This window comes from Sturnira hondurensis, unplaced genomic scaffold (genome assembly GCF_014824575.4).
Source record: "Sturnira hondurensis isolate 20B ecotype Veracruz unplaced genomic scaffold, ASM1482457v3 Scaffold0007578, whole genome shotgun sequence".
Classification (NCBI taxonomy): Eukaryota; Metazoa; Chordata; class Mammalia; order Chiroptera; family Phyllostomidae; genus Sturnira; species Sturnira hondurensis.
In genome coordinates, this window is record NW_028080209.1 from 966,757 (window position 1) to 984,273 (window position 17,517).

The window sequence follows — 17,517 nt, forward strand, 5'->3', positions numbered from 1 at the left end:
CACATCTCCAGAGGCATGGGAGAGAGGGGACCGCCTCTAGGAGAAAGGTCACTAAAAAGCAAAGCTAAGGCCATAGTGACCACAAGATATGGGGTGGAAGTAGAGGCAGGTCCACAGAACAATCCAGACACATGATTCAAAAAGCTCACCTTCCTCTTTAATACCAACCCACCCCACGAACCAGCTGTTCACTCCCACAGCAGCTGTGGAAGGGGCACCTGTCCCCCTCCTTATTCCAGAAACAGGGTCATTCCCCCACAGATGATCTTGGGGAGAGATTGTTGTTCTCAGGCCACCCTGGAGCCTGGCTCAGCGCACAAATCTGTCCAGGGCAGATGGCCGGGCCCCCACAGGCTTGGCTACCTTTTCTTGCTTCAGTGACTGCTGCTCAAGACTCTGCCGGACTTTGTCCTGGGGGGGGGGGGGGGGGGGGGGGCAGGCAAAGTGAGAAGTGGCAGGCCCGCAAGGCCAAAGGCATAAACAAGCAGGGTACAGCCCATGGGAGGCCTGGCCCACCCCTCAAATGCTGCTTTACCCTGTGTTCCTCCTCCATGACCTTCCTCTTCCTTTTCATCAAATTTGCTGTCGAGCTTCGGCCCTTCTTCTTTGGCTTTGGCTGAAAGGGAGCCTTGGACTCTGGGTCGTAGCCCTGGGGGAGGGGACAAGAGTGAAGTCTGTAACAGCCTCAGAGCCAGGGAACTGGCAGCACCCACCTGCTATACCATACTTCTGAGAACAAGGTCGTAGAGGATGTGCCTGAGTACTCAGGGCTCTGCTCCTTACCAGCCTCTCTATCCGTTCCTTCTTTTCCTGCTCCAAAGAAATGACATCAACCTCTGCCAGGGCTCGTGGGTCCAGACAAATGAGCTCTGCAGGTACCTGGAGATGTCACAGAGGGACAGGAATGGGTGAGGTGGGTGACCCCAAAGAGGGACTGAATCGAGAAAGACTGCTAAATCCCACTCTTCCGAAGACCCCTCCCCCCAGCACAGGAGCTTTTCCCACCCCCACTTCCTCACCTTCTCCAGAAGGGCCTTCACTTCCCACTCCTGTCGCTGCTTCCGGCTCCTGTATGGGTTATTCTCCAGGCCATCAAAGTTGGGCTCAGCAGCCCCTAGAGGGAGGGAAGAACATGGAGCCATATATAGGAACCCAAATCAGTGTTCCAGCCTGACCAAGCCCCTTGCTCCTGGCTGGCTCAGGCCCATTCAAACATCCACCCAGAGCGCATTCACTTTAAGCCCCATCCCCTGGCCCACTCACCAGGAACCAGCATGCTGGTGATGCCTCCACTGTGCCCCACCCCCAGCACATCTTCATAGGGGCAGAACTGAAGGCCATGCACATGGCCTGAGAGCCGGTGGGTGAGGTAGGGCTTCTCCAAGGAGGGTGGGCTGCCCTTGCCCTGCCCTGCCCATATGTTGACCACATCACCCATTCCTGCAGCAAGCAGTCCCCACTGGGAGAAGGCCAGGTGCCCCGCTCCCTGGGGCAGGGTCCGAGCACTCAGAGGCTGGTATGTCCCTCGCAAGTCAAAGATTTTCAGCTGGTGGTCCAGGCCAGAGGTGGCCATGTGCCTGGTGGAAGAAGAGGAATCAGTTAATCTAAGGTGTTACTGAGGAGGCCTGTGGCCAAGTCTAGGCATCAAGTCCGATTCGGGAGAAAAAGACTGACAGGAACTACCACCATCACACCAGACACTCTGCAGACAGCAGAGTTATATCTTGGTTATGCATCACACAACCCTTGTACTATTTTTATTTTCCTTTCACAGGTGAATAAACTGAAGCTCAGTGGGAGGAAATCAGGGTGAAGGGTAGAGCTAGAATTCAAGGCAGGCCTGTTTCTTTAGCCCTCTAACCTACTCAAGATGTGAACCAAAGGGAGAATGCACGTGACAATGTCTACCTAAATGTGATGTCCTACTGCAGATGGGCAGCAGGGCAGCTCGGCACAGGGAAGGACCAAGGAGGATCAACTGCAGTGGTCAGAGAGGACTGCCTGGGAAAACTGGGCTGTAAGCCAATCTCAGTAATTCTCAAGAGAACACAAGAAGCAGAGATACAGCAGGTACAACTGAATGAGCAGAGTGCAGATGGGGAGATGGAAGCAAAGGCTTATTTCCAGGATCGGTGGGAAACACAGCCAGGAGGATCAGGAGGGAACAAGTGGCAGGGGTTCTTTCAAGTCAGACTGAGGTCCCAATGCCCCACCAGCACCCTCTGCCAGTAATAAGCTACAACTGAAGATTGCATAAACCTGAGGAAACCTTGGGAGGTAACGAAGTCAAGTGCTAGACCGCCCTACCCCACCCTCTCTTTTCCCTGAAGGAGGGAGAGCAAGGTTGCTGACCAGAGCCTCTCAAGGAATCAGGCCCTGTATAACTTGTTTCTTTTCAGAGGTTGGAGTTTCTACCTATGTTCAAGTTGTTCCTCAGAGAGGGAGGCTGAAAAGGAACCGGCCAGGCCAGGAGATGTATGTTTGCCAAAGGGCCAAGAACCCTCTTTTTAGCTGTGACTGTAAACCCAGGAGGAGGGTACTGCAAAGTTCCTAAGAGCAAAGGCATGCTCTGTGATGGTGCCAAACAGAGGCCCAGCCGGACACTTCTGACAAGACAATCCAAAAGGCCAGTTTGGTGCAGTTTCCCAACTCCACCAAAGCGAAAGGCCATTGGTGCAAACCAAGAATTACTGAGGGCTCCTGGGACACAGGGTCACACTCTGCAGTGAACCAACAACCTGGGGCACATGCTGGCTCCTCAAAAACCTTTGGGATCCCCTGCGCAAATACCAGCCCACGGGCCAGATGGGCACCCATGCACCACACTACTATGTTTGTAAAAAATAGTGCAGCTTTGAGAATCTAATCCTAATGCAAGCTTCCAGAAAGCCTCTTAAGGAAGACAGTAAGCCTCATCTCTGGAGCCCCTGTGGCCTGTCTGAGGTGCTCCTCAGGAGGACCAGAGACAAGCAGGGCTGAACCTAAGATCAAAGACCATTAGCATGGAAATGTTGACCAAACCTCGGTAAACTGGCTGATTACCCCCTGGGAACAGAAGCGGCTGACCCATGCAGCCCCAGGAAGGCGAACTGTAGCTCAGGTCCAGCAGCCCAGAAGCCCCAGCCAGGGCTGGCCTCTTCACTCTCCTAAATCCAAGCAGGCACAGCCAGGGAGTCAAAAGGGGGGAGCCAATCACTTGCCCCCAAAGATACAACTTGAAGAGTCTAAGGGGTTTGAGCCTCGGGAAGGCTTTCCTTTTAAAACAACTTAAAAATACAGCCACGTAGTTTATATTTAATGTAGAATCCTGAACAGCAGTGTAAAAGGAGGAAAGCAACTGTGGGAAAAGTGATTCTGACAAGGCCCTGCAGAACAAGGCAAGAGGAAAAACTGGAGGCTGGAACCCAGCTGTGAGCACCACACATGCCCAGAGACAGCAAGGAGGAAGAGAAACACACCTTGGAGGGACCTTTGAGGGAACAGGCAATCAGGACTTCACAGGAGGTCATGAACAGCAGAACCAGGGCAACCAGAAAGCACTGTAAACAATGCTTTTGATTCCTGACATTCCTAACGGCTAAGGAACCTGGTGAGTCTGTGTAGCTGGCTAGAGGTGTCAAAGAAGTCAAACTGGGGGTGACAGGAAAATGTGGCAGAAAAGGAGCCAGGAAGAATTCTGGGAGTGGGGTGTAGGATCCAGTGATGCACAACACATCAAGTGTTTAGGGTAACAAAAGACAAGTGAGACTAAATGCCCCCCCAGCCCCGCCCCAACCAATCATTCCTGCAAACTATTGCCACCTGTTTTGGTAAAGAAAGTGGAATGGGAACCAATTCATCCTTACACCTCAGAACCTTAGCACAGAGCCCAGTCGACTGCAGGTACCCAGTGAAGGCCTGATGAATGGAAGGAATTAAAGGAAAACACATAAGAATTAGTATGAAAAACTGTCCCCCAGATACAGATATACATACAAATCAGACACAACAGCTGGGAAATGCAAATACTCTCTCAGGAAGAACAGAAATTCAAAGCAGACCCACCACCCCACCCCTCACATCACCAGCCAGACCCAAAGAGAAAACCATCTTTAATGATGATGATGATGAAGGACAGTGCTCCCTATTCACTGGGCACCATGCTAAACTCTAAGTGCCTTAACTCACTCACCATCTACAACAACTTTATGAGCTAAGCCCAGGTGTTGGCAAACCGTGGCCAAACAAATCTGGCCCACCACCTACTTCTGTAATGTTCACAAGTTGAGAAGAGTTTCTACATTTTTAAGTGATTGGAAAAAAATCAAAAGAAGACTATTTTGATTGTTCGCTTAGGCAGCACGTGTACTGAAAACTGGAAGGACAGAGATTAGCACAGCCCCTCTACAGGGATGACATGCAAGTTCGTGAAGCATTCTGTTTTTTTTTTTTTAAAGATATTTTGAGAGTAGGAACTTATATGAAATTGTGTACACAAATAAAGTTTTATTGGATCACAACCACATCCATTTACTGCTTTCGTACTGCACAGGTCAAGGCAGACACTGTGTTTGGCATCTTGTCACTTCACACTGATGATGGCATCCCAGTGACACAGCTATAACCCAGAAGCACTCCAAGAATCTCAAAGACCACCTACCTCATTACCTGCCTGTGCCAGAAATGTGTTCAAAGATAAAATATGTAAAACCCCTACAGATTAGCATTAACAGATAAACACTGGCAGTCAAGTGGAACGCTAGCTGTTTTTTCCATTGTATTAACAGACTTATTTTTTCTAACTATACTTTGAAACATTAACTTTGAATGTCAATTAAGCAAAATATCCTCAAAAAGAGAAATCCAATTCTTCCCATTACTAGGCGCTATTAGTAGACCTGTATGTGAAAACTATTATATTCATTATGTTTTGAATTTCATTGCTTAAAAATTTGTGATACTGTTTTCTCTATGTTTATTTAAGTATTTATATAACACCCTTGATTTTGCCTCTAGGCCAGCAAAGCCTGAAATATTTACTGCGTGGCTCTTTATAGAAAAAGCTTGCTGACCCTTGGGCTAGACACTCACGCATCATCTCAGGTTAAGACAAGTGTGGCACACAGGTTATGTAATGTGTCCACACTCGGCTGGCTTATCAGTGATAGCACCAGGATTTAAACCCAGGTAGTATGACTACAGAGTCTGTGCTCCTTTCTGTCCAGCTGTGACCCCCAGTACCTCATGCCCAAACAACTGACTTACGTGCCTGTAGAATCTACTGCCACAGCCCGGACCCCACCACGGTGACAGAGAATCTTTGCCAATGGCTCCTTCATGGCTGGACTCCATAAGGACACAGTACCTGGAGGTCAGAGAAGAGCTGAAGTTACTAACAAGCACCAAAGTTACTAACCATGGAAAGATGGGGACTCAAGGCCAAGAGGGGTTGAGAGAGAAAGGTAAAAGGGCAACTTTAAAGGACTCATGAAGTACAAACATAGAAGAAAGGCAGGTTAGGATAGTTAGAGTCAAAGATCAGCCAGGGACCAACCATTGCTATGTCCGAGATGGATGACAGCATTGTAAGGGTTCTGGGTCATGACATCAAGCCGCCCAGCCCGAGCATTCAGAGCTGCCACAATCTTCCCCACTGACACATCCAGGTAGGTCAGAAACCCTGTCTCTGACTGTGAGAGAGAGAATAAGTCCTGAGTGCCCTGCTCTTCCTTTACTGGGGTCCCAGAAGAGTGGTCTTTTCAGGGACTGCCACCCAATCTCTGTGCTACAAGGTCACTCACAGATGCGACCAGGAGGAAGTGGAAAGGTAGGAAATCAAGCCGTGTGACACGATCACAGCGACGGATGCAGTGGAGTTCAATTCCCTGGTTGTCATAGATGTGAAGCCAGCGGTTCTGAGCGACAGCAAGCAGTGCCTCTGAATGCAGAAACCTGGGAGGAGGGAAGAAGAGGAGGAGTGGCCCAATGGGTAAGGGGCAATTACTGATGTGAGGAATGGAGAAGTCTCACTGTCTCACTGCCACTGACCGGATGTCCCGCACCGCCTCCATGACATTGATCTCACACATGANGATGTGAAGCCAGCGGTTCTGAGCGACAGCAAGCAGTGCCTCTGAATGCAGAAACCTGGGAGGAGGGAAGAAGAGGAGGGAAGAAGAGGAGGAGTGGCCCAATGGGTAAGGGGCAATTACTGATGTGAGGAATGGAGAAGTCTCACTGTCTCACTGCCACTGACCGGATGTCCCGCACCGCCTCCATGACATTGATCTCACACATGAGCCTCTTTGTCACCCAGTCAAGGGCAGCCACATGACCCCGGCGCCCTCCAAAAGCCAAGTGCCTGTTGGAGGTGGGGAACAAATACAGTGTCAATGAAGGGGAGCACCCTCAGACCATTTGAGGTCTGCCAAAGCCAGCCCCTTCTCTCCCTACATCAATAACCCAAACACACTGTGTAGCTGAAGTGGTTAAGGAGACATGACCACATCCCAGTTCAAGTATCACTGAAATCCAACCTTACCTCCCAGTCTGAGAGTAATTCAGCCTGTAGGGTCCAAACTGCCGCAAGTTCAAGTCAAAGTGCTGGGAAAGGAGAGAGTGTAAAAAAGAATTAAGGAATAACAATAATTGGCTCACATCAGTAATTCCCTCTTCTAGTCCCCACTTCCTTCTTGCCTAGCCCCCTTCCCATCCTCAAGCCCACCTTGGCTGCACTTGCAATGTCTACAGCCTCCACAATGTCAGTCTGGCTTATCTTTGCTGTGTCTTCCCCATCCTCGCCTTCCAAAAACCTGCAAGTGAGTGTTGGGGCTGCAGTAAAATTTCCTAGTATGAAGTGAGGGTATCAACAACAAAATGAGAAAGCGGAGTCCTATAAAGCAGGGACTGGGAAGGCCACTCACCCAGGTTCCTCAGCAAGCAGCAGCTCAGAACGAGCTGCTTTAACACTTATTTCCTCTTCCTCAGCTTCAGCCACTTCAAGCCGGCTTCGGGTTTTGGACTTAGAATGTGGCAGCTATAACATCGATGGTGGGGAGGAGTGGAAAAAGAACCAGAGGCTGTGTGGGTCCACAGAAGAGCCACCTGGTCCCATCTCCATCTAGACCATCCAGACACTCCCTGCTTGCAACCCCACTCTCAAGCTGGTCCTCACCTTTTTGGATTTGTCAATACGACGGAACTTCTGAGCTACCTCCACAGGGACCGGGGCGGCGCCTGGGAATGGGTCCTGTGCCTAGGGCAGCGAGTAAGCAATTCACTGTCAGGCTTGGATTGACCCCAACCTTCGCACCCTCAAAGTACTAGGGAACTTGCCCCGCCACCCTATCAGGTCCCATGCTCACCCCGGACAAGCTCCGCTGAGGCTTCGGATTCCTCCGTTCTCGGGGCTTATTCGGAAACTGGGGTTTCTTCGAGATTCGAGACCTCTTTTGGGTATGAGTATTCTTTGGCTTCTGGGAGAGGCGCTCTGGATTCCTCTTGTTACCAGGAGTCCCCGGAGAGGCTCCAGCAGCGGTCGGAGTGATCCCTTCCTCCCAGTATCGCCGCGGTTTCTATAGCAGATGAGGCGCCCTGATGTTCCGCCATCCGTGCCCACCCTTCCGACCCCACAGCTGAAAACTTCCCTTCCACCCTAGGAAGATCTCTACCTTCTTCTTGGTCTGAAGTCTGTCTTTCTTGGGAGGCACATCCTTGCCCGGCTCGGGGGCAACCTCCATCTAGCGCAGCCTACAGACGATGCACGTGCAAACTCCTCTCAGCGTACACAGTCGGACCGGGCCCTCCCGGAAGTCCTCCAGCCCTCACCCAACCAGCGCGGGACCAGGAGTGACGCCGTTAGTCGCCATTTTGAATGGGATAGCGCTCGGCCTTGGCTCCGCCCTCCTGAGTGGCAGCTTATGTACGAGTAACAAATAAAGACAAGTCCGGAACCAGGCCCAAGAAACGGTATATTTTCTTTTTTCCATCTTCGTTTCCCCCTCTTGCCTAAACCTTCAAAGTTTTGGATGTTTGTTTGCTTTTACGCAGAACACTGCGTATTGAACGCTTTTGAACTACAATTCCCGGGATGCATTAGAGCTACAGCGCAGTCTTTTCCCACCATTCCTTGTTTGTTTCCGGGTTTATGAATACTGAAGAGAGAACGTGAGTAGAGCCAGGTTTTGGTTGAGAGGCTTGGGGTCATGTTTCAACCGCCAACCCCTACGGCCTAGGTCGTGTGGATATCCGGACGGGGAGAACCTAGGGGTAGCCCGAGAGGCTGCCTCTCTGGAGTGCTGTCATCTCCGCAGGCCAGACCATTAGGGAGCTCGGGTACCTTCCAGAACGTTAGACCCAGCGCCCCTTTCCCGCAGACTTTCGTCTCCACCATGGCCGAGCTGATACAGAAGAAGCTACAGGGAGAAGTGGAGAAATATCAACAGCTACAGAAGGGTAAGGCAGCGGGTGGGTGTAGCCTCTCCCAATCCCTTCTCTCACTGCAAACGCAAAGCCATACCAAAATCCTGTTTTCTTCCTTATTCCCTGACCCACCGCCCCATCCTTGTCTACTTTCTCAGCTCCATTTTCTTCTAAGATTGGGGTCCGGTACCACATTTGATGTCTTTAATCAAGTCTTTCCTCTCACCCACACTCCCTTACCCCTAGACTTGAGTAAATCTATGTCAGGGCGGCAGAAGCTTGAAGCACAACTAACAGAAAATAATATCGTCAAGGAGGTGAGACTGGGATTTGTGGGGTAATAAGGGCCTGTACTGGCAAGGATTCTGATCATATGTGTTTCACCCCATCATCAGGAACTGGCCCTGCTGGATGGGTCCAACGTGGTCTTTAAACTTCTGGGCCCTGTGCTGGTCAAACAGGACCTGGGGGAGGCTCGGGCCACAGTGGGGAAGAGACTGGACTATATCACAGCTGAAATGTGAGTCTTTGTCCCACCACCCTGTGATGTGCCTCACACCGCCAGAGTAGCAGTGTTGAGAAACCATTGTAGAGTATCTCTCCAGAGTACCCCAGTAGTCCACTTCTCCATCTCCTTCACCATTAACCTCTTACGCTCCCTCCCTTACATCTCAGGTTGTCCACTGATCTTTTTTTTTTAACTTTTATTGTTCTCCAATGTCTTTTCTGCTTTCAACATCCTCAGTAAGTCTTATTAATTTCTTACTTGTTTTTTTGCCCCTCCTCAGTAAGAGATACGAATCCCAGCTCCGGGACCTTGAGCAGCAGTCAGAGCAACAGAGAGAGACCCTTGCTCAGCTGCAGCAGGAGTTCCAGCGGGCCCAGGCAGCAAAGGCAGGGGCTCCTGAAAAGGCCTGACCCCATGGTTGGGGGGAGGGAGGGAAACCAGGGAGCTCTAGGATCTATACTGTAGCTAATAAAATATGAAAATACCTGGCTGTTTTCTGACCAGCCACTTCTGTCATAATTATCTCCATCCTTTCCCGTGGCCCTTGGCCACCTGTTACCTCAGGTTCAAATTCTTGCAACTGAAATCTGACACAGCAGTCCATCCTTTCTTGAGACTAAAATCTGAAATATCTCAAACCTGTTTATCTGTATACAAAACCCAAACTCTCCCTGATCTTGGTTGGCATTTCCCTTTAGGAAACGTCAGGTCATTTACAATTCAACAATTGCTGGGAAGATCTGTTTAAGAACTCAGTTCTCTAACTTGAGACCTCAGGATGAAAGGTGGTGACCATCTATGCTATATCTTGTTACTGCCAAATAGCCTTAGTTCTTTTCTCTCTTCCTAGTATTTGTATGAATGTAGCTTGGATCGATTTGAAATCCTAACAAATGCTTTGTGATGTATGTCCTCCAAGTCTGTACATTGTCCACAAAATTCTTCCCTTTCTTTGTCCTAAAATTGCTCTTTACAAATTTATAGCCAGGGGAGTTCTTTCTACTGATCACTTGATTTGGGTGGCTAGTACTTGACATGGGTCTGTGACAACTAACAAAAAATTTAAAAGCAAATAAAGGAACCAGGGAGGTTGCTAGGGAGAAGTAAACCATTCTGAGGAGCCTGACTAATGGGGCTCAGTGGGTTGGGTGTCCTCCCGCACAGGTTTGCTTCACAGGGCACATGCCTGGGTTGTAAGTCAGGGCCCCAGTTGGGGGCATGAGGGAGACAATCTGTGTTTCTCTCACATGTGGATATTTCTTTCCCTCTCTGAAAATGAAATTTTTTTTTAATTCTGAGAAAAGCATTTTTCAGCAACATCTCACTTTCAGTTCTTCATGGGGATGGAAAATAATGCATTTGTGTTCCATGGCATCTAAGTTTCAGACAGCCCCCACTCCCACTCCCAGTAGCTGGTCCATACACAGTGCAAGAGCAGGAGTAGAATCAGGTAGTGTTGTGGTTTATTTTAGTGTCACAGTGACAGGAACCCCCAGAATGGGAAAACAAATTCCTACTAGAACTTACTTCTTGCCATCCTCTCTCCCTGGAGCTCAGAGCCTCTAGGTATTTCCTCTCCCCATACTTGTGGCCTTTTCCTTGGCCCTTGGCATGCTAGGACATGGCCAGGAATCAGACCCCCTTTTCTAGCACTAGCCATGTGCTGCATTCCTGGAAAGTGGGGAGCTGTATACGGATATCCAACTTGGTTACTCAGATTACCAGTTTCCACAGGGCAGGCTCTCTTGACTGTCTGATAAACCAGTGGCACTTCACTGCCCCAGGATGGTTGGCCACCTTTCTGGGTTTCTTCCCAATGCAATGTAACTGCTACTATCCAGCATGGCTACCCACATCTGATAATGGCCACAGAGCTATGTGAAGCAAAGAAGCTTCATCTTTAGAACAGTGCCCGGGCAATCTTCCTCCCTGTAGCCTTGATCCTAGGAAAGGAACCTCCTCCTCCCTCACTAGGGGGAGTTCCTGAGGCAGAGGGGCCAGTGGTGTGGCCTGGTGTAGCAGTAGAGGGCCTTCGCCGCAGCCGCAGAAGGAAATCATGTGAGGCTCTGTCCATAGCATAGAAGACATTGGCCGAGGGTGGAATGGTCAGCTCTGTAGGTTCAGAAATGGGGTGTCAAGCACAAAGAAAGTTGTTCCTCCCGCAACCACCTAGGTGTAGAAGCATTCCCACTGGTGGGCACTGCTGACCCTCCAACAGTCTGCCTCTGACCTCGCTCCCCTGGTAGCAGCTGCACTAGCTCATACTCTGAAGCCACTGCAGAATCACGATTGTTTTTCTTAAGGACACGACTGATGACACTTGGAGCTTTGTCCTGGCTTGTCACCTGGCAGGACAGGAAACCAAAAAAGCAATAAATTGGCCAGAATGACCTCTGCTTCCCATCCTTCCAACCCCAGACACTGATCTCCAACCAAAAAAGGTTGACCGTGTCCAATCCTTCAGAGTGAACAGGGAAACCCTATGTGGTGACTCCCTGTCCGCAGGCCAACCCACATGGTGCCCAGTGAGATAGGGCTGCATCCCTGTGGGAAAAACAGCTGTTTGGTCTGAACATGTAACATGTTTAGTCTTGAACTAAAAGTTCAAGGTGCAACAGCTAATAATAAAATCTGGCCACTAAAACCAAAGGTCAAAATTAAAATTGGTCTCATCTATAACCCCACAAGTCAACATCCTTCACCCCACCTCCCAGCCCATGGCTCCCTCACCAAGATGCTCTTGTAGACACTGCCATCTTCCCCCAGCTCCATCTGGACTCTGATGATTCCACAATCGGAAGCCCCTGGCCCAGACCCCCCTCCCCCAGATGCAGTCCCCCTGGAGGCCCCTTCCGCACTCCCACTAAGTGGGGAACCACAGGAGGCTGAGCGGCGGTGACCTCGAGAAGGCTTAGGGGAGGATGCTGGTGGGGAGAGGTGGCTGGGGCCAGCTGGACTGGGCAGGGATGGAGTGCCCTCCAAGGCGGAGTCCAGAGATGACACAGACGGCCACTTCATGTGCTGGGGACAAGCAACATGGGGTACTGGTGTGAAGGCAGGGAGGTCAAAGAACAAATATTCAGAGTCAGGGTCGGTGCTGTGATCAGAGGTCAGGAGAACAGCTCACCTGGGCCAGCCGGGTCAACAGAGGAGCAGGCATTCCAGGAACCTCATCTGCCCCAACACTGGGCCGGTCCCAGGAGACAAGGTGAGTGGGACCCCCAACAGAGCCCAGAACCCTGGAGTGGCAGGAGATGGGGGGGTCAGAGGAAGAAGTAAAGTCCCCAAAAGACTACCCCCAACCTCTGACTCCCTCACTCTGTCCACTGTGAGATGACCAGTGTTGGCCGAAGCACTCGAGGGGCGGGAGGGTCACTGGTACCAGGTGGCTCCACCTCACAGGATACTCTATGGCTGGGGAGAAGGGCAATGGCAGAGATCAGGATGTGACACCAATCCCCATACTCTGCCCAAGCGCTGAAGTCCCAACCTCACCCAGCCAGTCACCTCTGGGCTTCTGTCAGTGGCCGGAGCCCCTGTAACCACTGCTGGATGTCGGAGTCGGGTCGGAGATCATAGCCACGACATTCGTTCTGGAGCCGCCGCAGCTCAGAGAGAACAGCAAACTCCTAGGAAGGGACTCTCGGACTATGGGAACCAAACTTAAGAACGCTGACTTTTCCTCTGCCCCTTCTCTTTCCCGGGACATAGTTAGGGATGTCTAGCACCCAGCCCAGAGCACTCCCCTCACCTTCCTCCGCTTGTCAAAATTGATGTATCCATTCTGCAAGGATAAGGGGGTGGGATAAAAGTTGGGATAAGAATCCCAACCCTGCCAGAGAGAAAGAGACTACGCCCCCTCCCAAACACAGGCATTTCCACATCCAACCACACACATTCCCCCTGCCTCTGACCTCCACCCCCTCCCTCTGCTCATCTATCATTCCCTAAGTAGCCTACCTTACCCTCTAAACAATCTCAGGTAAAAATTGTGTTTACAGAAGAGAAAAATTAAGGCTCAAAGAGGATTAGGAACTTTCCTTAAGTCCCAGTGTTCACTTACTTAACAATATATATGCTTAAATTTCAGGTATGTTCTAAGCACTCACCAAAAATTAATTAATTTAACTTTCATAGCAGATTGATGTAGATACTGTCGCTAGTTTCCCATTTACAGATCACTAAGGCACAGGAAGGTTAAGCAACTTGCTAAACCGACAGAACTAGAACCCTGGCACTCTGGCTTGAGCCCTGCTGAGACCCCAGTGCTCATGCCTGCAGCCCCTTCCTGGAAGGTCTGCCTGACCCTGAGGCCGCTTGTGCCATCATCTCTCTGAACATACACACCACTGACCTTCAGCTCATCCTTGGATGCTGCATCCAGCATCACCAGGTCCTTTAAGAAGGTGCCAAGGTATGGGACCACACCCTGAGGTCAGAGATCAGAGTCAGATACCCCTGCCCGGGTATCTGAACCTGGGGGCTCTCCAGCCTTGCACTTTCCCGTCCCACTGCCATAAAGGACAAAGCGAATTGTCCTCACCTCAATGTGCCTCCCTTTCCTGTCCCACAGACTGTTCCCACCACACACGCCTTACTCCTTCACAACCAACCCCCCACTAGGCACTCACCCCACCCCGGGAGCCAGACTTTGGGGCCTTCTTGGAGTTTGGCTCCAGAGAGGGCTGTGCCTTCACCTCCTGGGGGTGACAGAAGAAGGAGACATGGGGGTGGGAGGGAGGGCAGGGATGGCTAGGAATGCCGGGGAACAGGGCCTCACCCGAAGGAGCAGCTCCCGGCTCTGGGAATAATTATCCTCCTCAGAGAAAATCTGGCAGAGGCTGGAGAAGACCCTGAGGCTGTCCCTGGGGGATAGGGGGCAGCAGGTCTGAGGATGGGCCTGGCTCAGCACCACTCTCCCAGTCCTCACCTCAACCCAGTGCCCCATCCTCCCCACCTGGCTGCTTCCCCCCAGGCTGCCCGAAGCCTGTGGATGGGGCTGGACTGCAGGGCAGACACCACAGCATAAACTGAAGAGAAGTTTCGGAGTAGTCGGCATTCCTGTGGGGGTCACAGAGGAAGGCCACAGCTGCGGGACCTCTCTCCACACCACGGCGCCCAAACAGGGCCAACCCTCTCTCTCACATCTGCCACTCGGATCCACTTCTCCAGAAGCCGGGCCCTCTGGGGTGGACGGAGTGGCCGTATGGTCACCTCCCCAGGCTCTTCTCCGGTCGAGGTAGCCCCCAGGACAGAGCTGACCACTGCCCCTGCCACCTTGTTGAACTGTGCCACAGTAGCTCGCACAGATGCACAGAGGTGGGAATGTCCCGGCCGGTCTCTATGACCCCACAGGCCCCCCAGGCACTGAGAGGGAACCAGATTGAGGAACAGCTCCTGTGGGGCAGAGGTCAGAGGTTAAAGTTCATAGTCAAGAGAGCCAGCCTTCCAAATATTAGGGGTATGAGTATCTCAGGTGGCAAAGGAACCAAAGGGGCACAGAATTTGAAGGATAACAACCAAAGGGAAATGGAAAGGTCAAAACTGGGTGAACAGAGGAGGCTGGGACAGAGAAGGGTTGGAAGCAAGGAAAGGATGTGGAGTCAGGGGAAGGTTAGTAAGGGGGCAGGGGACATGGGAGTCACAGGTCAGGGTCTCACCGAATCTAACAGGGTCAGCTGTTCAGCCAAGTGGTCAGCGAGGAACACCAGGACATCCGTGGGGTCAGCAGGTGGATCGCCGGGGAGGGCCAGGGGCTTAGGAAGGTCAGGGGTCTGGGGGTCCACCCGGGACCGTAGGTTGCAGATGAAGTCAGTGCTGCCCCCCACAACACCCTCCCCTGCTGCATACCCTGTCCGAAGCAAGAAGCTCTCAAGCCGGTCAAGCTGACCCTTGACCTCAGAGCCAAAATCCTCAGGGTGAGAGGCCAGCCAGGTTGACAGCACAGAGATGGCTACCCTGGGAGGAGGATCAGTAAGGGGTCAGATGTCAAGCTACAGGTTGGGCAGAGGAGACTCTGAGGTTAAGAATCAGGGGTCACTCACCCTTTTGTGCTCTCTAGTTCTTCAGTAGGATGGGATTCAAGGGTTTCCAGCCTGGGGAGGGAATGTGATTCTGTCTGTCCATTACTGCCAAACCCCCAGTGGCTTTAACTGCTGTTGTACAATATTGTGGCTCTAGAAAGTCCAGATACCTCTATGACCTATGGTCCCTTATGAATCTGACCTGTCAACCATAAGCCCTAGCAGAGCAGGTGTGGAGGTGAAGGCCCGGTGGGTGGCCAGCAAGGTTGCTGTGAAGGTCACATCAGCCTCTGATGTCCGGACATCCAGCAGGTGTCTGACCAGAGCCTCCAGAGTGCCAGCTCGAAGCCTTCGGAACAAACGTGGGGGAGGTGTCGGGGCCTGGGGGAGACAGAAGGCCAGTCACTGCCCCTTTCTTCAACTCTGCCCCTGGATCTCTGGGGGAAACCCCAGACTTCGGAGATGATCCAGGATCATTGTATTAATCTTCAGAGACGGAAAAAGACTTGACCAAAGTCACATAGCAGAGTCCGGGTTCCCAGACCTCCACCCTAGCACTCTGGCCAGAAAGTTGGCCATTCTGCAGGTAATAGGTCAAAGCTGAGAAGCCAAAGTTATGATCTCACCAAGGGATCAAGAGGCTGATACTGGCGGCTTGTGACAGTAAAGGTGGCACCATCCTCCTCCTCATCCCAGACAGACACAGGGGCCTGCAGGAGTAAAGAAGGGAAGGTTAGGCCCACACCACCTCCCACTGCCCCAGCCCTCACCCCCAGGTCCTCTGTACCCCTAACCTGTGGCGGCAGGGGACAGTACCAGCGAGTTCGAGGGGTCTGGGGGGCTGGTGACCCCAGGTCTCCCCCACTGGGGCCCAGACAGCCCCACCCAAAACGCCTCAGAGCCTGATGGAGTTGAGGGGGTTGCAGTGAGGCAGGGGTGGGGGTAGAATGCAGGAACCCTGATCCGAGAGACCAGAGACCACCGTAGCCCCTTCCCCACAGAGCTGAACCCTAACCCAGCAGAGAAGCAAAGTGCGAAGAGTGGGAGAGGGAACGGAGAGTGACAGAAAACCAGTGGCAGAGACCTTGAGAAGCTGAAATCTCAGTCACAGGCACAGCCGTATGCCCCGCCCTCCCCCAAGGAACTGGCCAAGCCCCAAGAGTTAGCCTTTCTCCCTTAGCCCTTTCCCCTGATCCCTAGAGAACCCCCCGCCCCTCACAAGGTGGTGGCTCTTATCCCAGTATAGAAAGGAGAAGGGGAAGTGGGAATGGTCGGGGGCGGGGGGTGTGGTAGACTCTTGGGAGTCACGTGACCCCAGGCCCTCCCTCCCTCCCCCCCCCCACCAACCGATCCCGAAAAACTAGCCCTGCCAGTCACTCTACCCTCACCCAGTCTCTGGACCTCGGGGTCCCAAATCCAACTTTTGATCCCTACTGAAACCCCAAATTCTGCTCCTGGCCACCACTATTAGTCCCAGAGGAAAGCAGGTGACCACTACAGTTCAGCCTGGGATTGTCCCTCCAAAATCCCAGAACCTTGGCTTCCCGCCTGCACTCAGTGCCAGGAGGGAGAGCGGGAGGGGTCAAGAAATCGAAGGGTTCCCTCCCCAATCCCAGACTCAGAAGAGCCGGTTACTGTGGAAACAAACCCCTCCCCGCCAAACAAAAACAAGGAGGGAGACAGGGACCGAGACACAGCTGCCAGAGAGGCAGGCGAACTCTAGCAGAGGCGTAGAGGGCCGGAGACCCGCAGGACAACCAGCCAGACGCTCCTGGCAGTAACAGTGCGGTGAGGCCCTCAGTCACACTGCCACAGAGAACCACAGAAATGCCAGGACTCCCAGCAGCGGGGGGACAGACAGACACCAGCATGAGGAGTGGAAATAAATGATGCAGGGAGGAAGAAATTCAGGGACACAGACACAGAGAGAAAGGCGGAGTCTCCGAAATATAACCCCCAACCTCCCATCACCCGCATCTCACCTCGCCTTCTCCCTCCTCCTCCTCTTCCTCCTGCCCCTCGCCCACGCTCCGGCCACTTGGGCTCCCACCCTCTTCGGGGTCTCGGCTCCTGAAGCTGCTCAGCACCACTCCCCCGGGGGGGCTCGTGTCCCAAAGCAGCCGCAGGGGCCGCGGGAGCATGGCCTGGTAGTCAGCGGGATTGGGCCATTGGGCGCCTAGGGAGAAACAGGAGGGAGACCGATGGAGTCTGGTGGGTGCTGGGGAGCGGGGAAAGAGGCGGATGGGTATCTAGGTGACCCGATGGGCGTCCTCCTGGGAGTCTAGGGATGGGGCAACACAGGGGTGCAATATGGGAGGGCCCTGGTGCTTTTGGGGTTGAGGGGGTCATGAGTACGGGAACAGGCAGGGTCACAAGGTGCTCTGGTTCTGACCTGCTCGGGAGGGGTGGGGGCAGCGCAGGTCCCGGGCCGCTGTCTCCGTCGGTCTCCAGTCCCCACCGACTCCCCTCCCCGGCTTTTCGCACCCCCCGCCTCTGTTCTCCCCCCCGCCAGGCTCCCGGCCCTCCCGCCCTTTCCGCTCCCCCCTACGTCCGTCCGCTCTGAGTGCAGGAGCCAAAAGGGGAAGG

At 52.6% G+C, this 17,517-nt stretch overlaps 3 protein-coding genes across 6 annotated transcripts; 1 reads left to right on the top strand and 2 right to left on the bottom strand.

Moving 5' to 3' along the window:
• Positions 1-135: 135 nt before the first annotated feature.
• On the bottom strand, positions 136-7,805 carry WDR46 (WD repeat domain 46). 2 transcript variants are annotated; one of them, XM_037052734.1, is made up of 16 exons: positions 7,650-7,805; positions 7,344-7,553; positions 7,154-7,234; positions 6,903-7,015; positions 6,704-6,791; positions 6,521-6,582; positions 6,236-6,340; positions 6,075-6,126; positions 5,781-5,879; positions 5,534-5,669; positions 5,245-5,344; positions 1,264-1,577; positions 1,020-1,114; positions 784-879; positions 536-649; positions 136-411 (listed from the first exon to the last, which is right to left on the bottom strand). In XM_037052734.1, exons 1-16 carry the CDS (start codon positions 7,716-7,718, stop codon positions 310-312), a joined length of 1,836 nt encoding a protein of 611 aa, XP_036908629.1. In that variant the 5' UTR covers positions 7,719-7,805; the 3' UTR covers positions 136-309. The 2 variants fall into 2 exon arrangements, with proteins under 2 accessions (XP_036908629.1, XP_036908630.1); XM_037052735.1 differs by lacking the exon at positions 6,075-6,126 and having other exon boundaries at positions 5,781-5,931.
• A 65-nt stretch (positions 7,806-7,870) lies between these two features.
• Positions 7,871-9,427, top strand: PFDN6 (prefoldin subunit 6). 2 transcript variants are annotated; one of them, XM_037052741.1, is made up of 5 exons: positions 7,871-7,947; positions 8,029-8,433; positions 8,647-8,717; positions 8,796-8,920; positions 9,189-9,427. In XM_037052741.1, exons 2-5 carry the CDS (start codon positions 8,370-8,372, stop codon positions 9,316-9,318), a joined length of 390 nt encoding a protein of 129 aa, XP_036908636.1. In that variant the 5' UTR covers positions 7,871-7,947; positions 8,029-8,369; the 3' UTR covers positions 9,319-9,427. The 2 variants fall into 2 exon arrangements, with proteins under 2 accessions (XP_036908636.1, XP_036908634.1); XM_037052739.1 differs by having other exon boundaries at positions 7,872-8,433.
• Positions 9,428-10,349: 922 nt separating this feature from the next.
• On the bottom strand, positions 10,350-17,409 carry RGL2 (ral guanine nucleotide dissociation stimulator like 2). 2 transcript variants are annotated; one of them, XM_037052743.1, is made up of 18 exons: positions 17,324-17,409; positions 16,914-17,107; positions 15,558-15,641; positions 15,134-15,312; positions 14,953-15,003; positions 14,569-14,866; positions 14,054-14,305; positions 13,866-13,969; positions 13,689-13,773; positions 13,540-13,608; positions 13,263-13,337; positions 12,660-12,692; positions 12,416-12,516; positions 12,227-12,322; positions 12,036-12,147; positions 11,639-11,929; positions 11,139-11,253; positions 10,350-11,020 (listed from the first exon to the last, which is right to left on the bottom strand). In XM_037052743.1, the coding sequence occupies exons 2-18, from the start codon at positions 17,070-17,072 to the stop codon at positions 10,809-10,811; spliced, it is 2,316 nt and encodes a 771-aa protein (XP_036908638.1). In that variant the 5' UTR covers positions 17,073-17,107; positions 17,324-17,409; the 3' UTR covers positions 10,350-10,808. The 2 variants fall into 2 exon arrangements, with proteins under 2 accessions (XP_036908638.1, XP_036908637.1); XM_037052742.1 differs by having other exon boundaries at positions 12,416-12,537.
• Between the last annotated feature and the right edge of the window lie 108 nt (positions 17,410-17,517).

Excerpts from the sequence above, each read along its gene's own strand:
- WDR46 (XM_037052735.1), bottom strand. The coding sequence starts at position 7,718 with ATGGAGGTTGCCCCCGAGCCGGGCAAGGATGTGCCTCCCAAGAAAGAC. Across the intron at positions 6,341-6,520 it reads AATTACTCTCAGACTGGGAG|GCACTTGGCTTTTGGAGGGC; the intron begins GTAAGGTTGGAT and ends CACCTCCAACAG. Across the intron at positions 1,578-5,244 it reads GCAGTAGATTCTACAGGCAC|GCACATGGCCACCTCTGGCC; the intron begins GTAAGTCAGTTG and ends TTCTTCCACCAG.
- PFDN6 (XM_037052741.1), top strand. The coding sequence starts at position 8,370 with ATGGCCGAGCTGATACAGAAGAAGCTACAGGGAGAAGTGGAGAAATAT. Across the intron at positions 8,718-8,795 it reads AAAATAATATCGTCAAGGAG|GAACTGGCCCTGCTGGATGG; the intron begins GTGAGACTGGGA and ends CCCCATCATCAG. Across the intron at positions 8,921-9,188 it reads GACTATATCACAGCTGAAAT|TAAGAGATACGAATCCCAGC; the intron begins GTGAGTCTTTGT and ends GCCCCTCCTCAG.
- RGL2 (XM_037052742.1), bottom strand. The coding sequence starts at position 17,072 with ATGCTCCCGCGGCCCCTGCGGCTGCTTTGGGACACGAGCCCCCCCGGG. Across the intron at positions 12,538-12,659 it reads ATTTTGACAAGCGGAGGAAG|GAGTTTGCTGTTCTCTCTGA; the intron begins GTGAGGGGAGTG and ends GTCCCTTCCTAG. Across the intron at positions 12,148-12,226 it reads GTCATCTCACAGTGGACAGA|GGTTCTGGGCTCTGTTGGGG; the intron begins GTGAGGGAGTCA and ends CTGCCACTCCAG.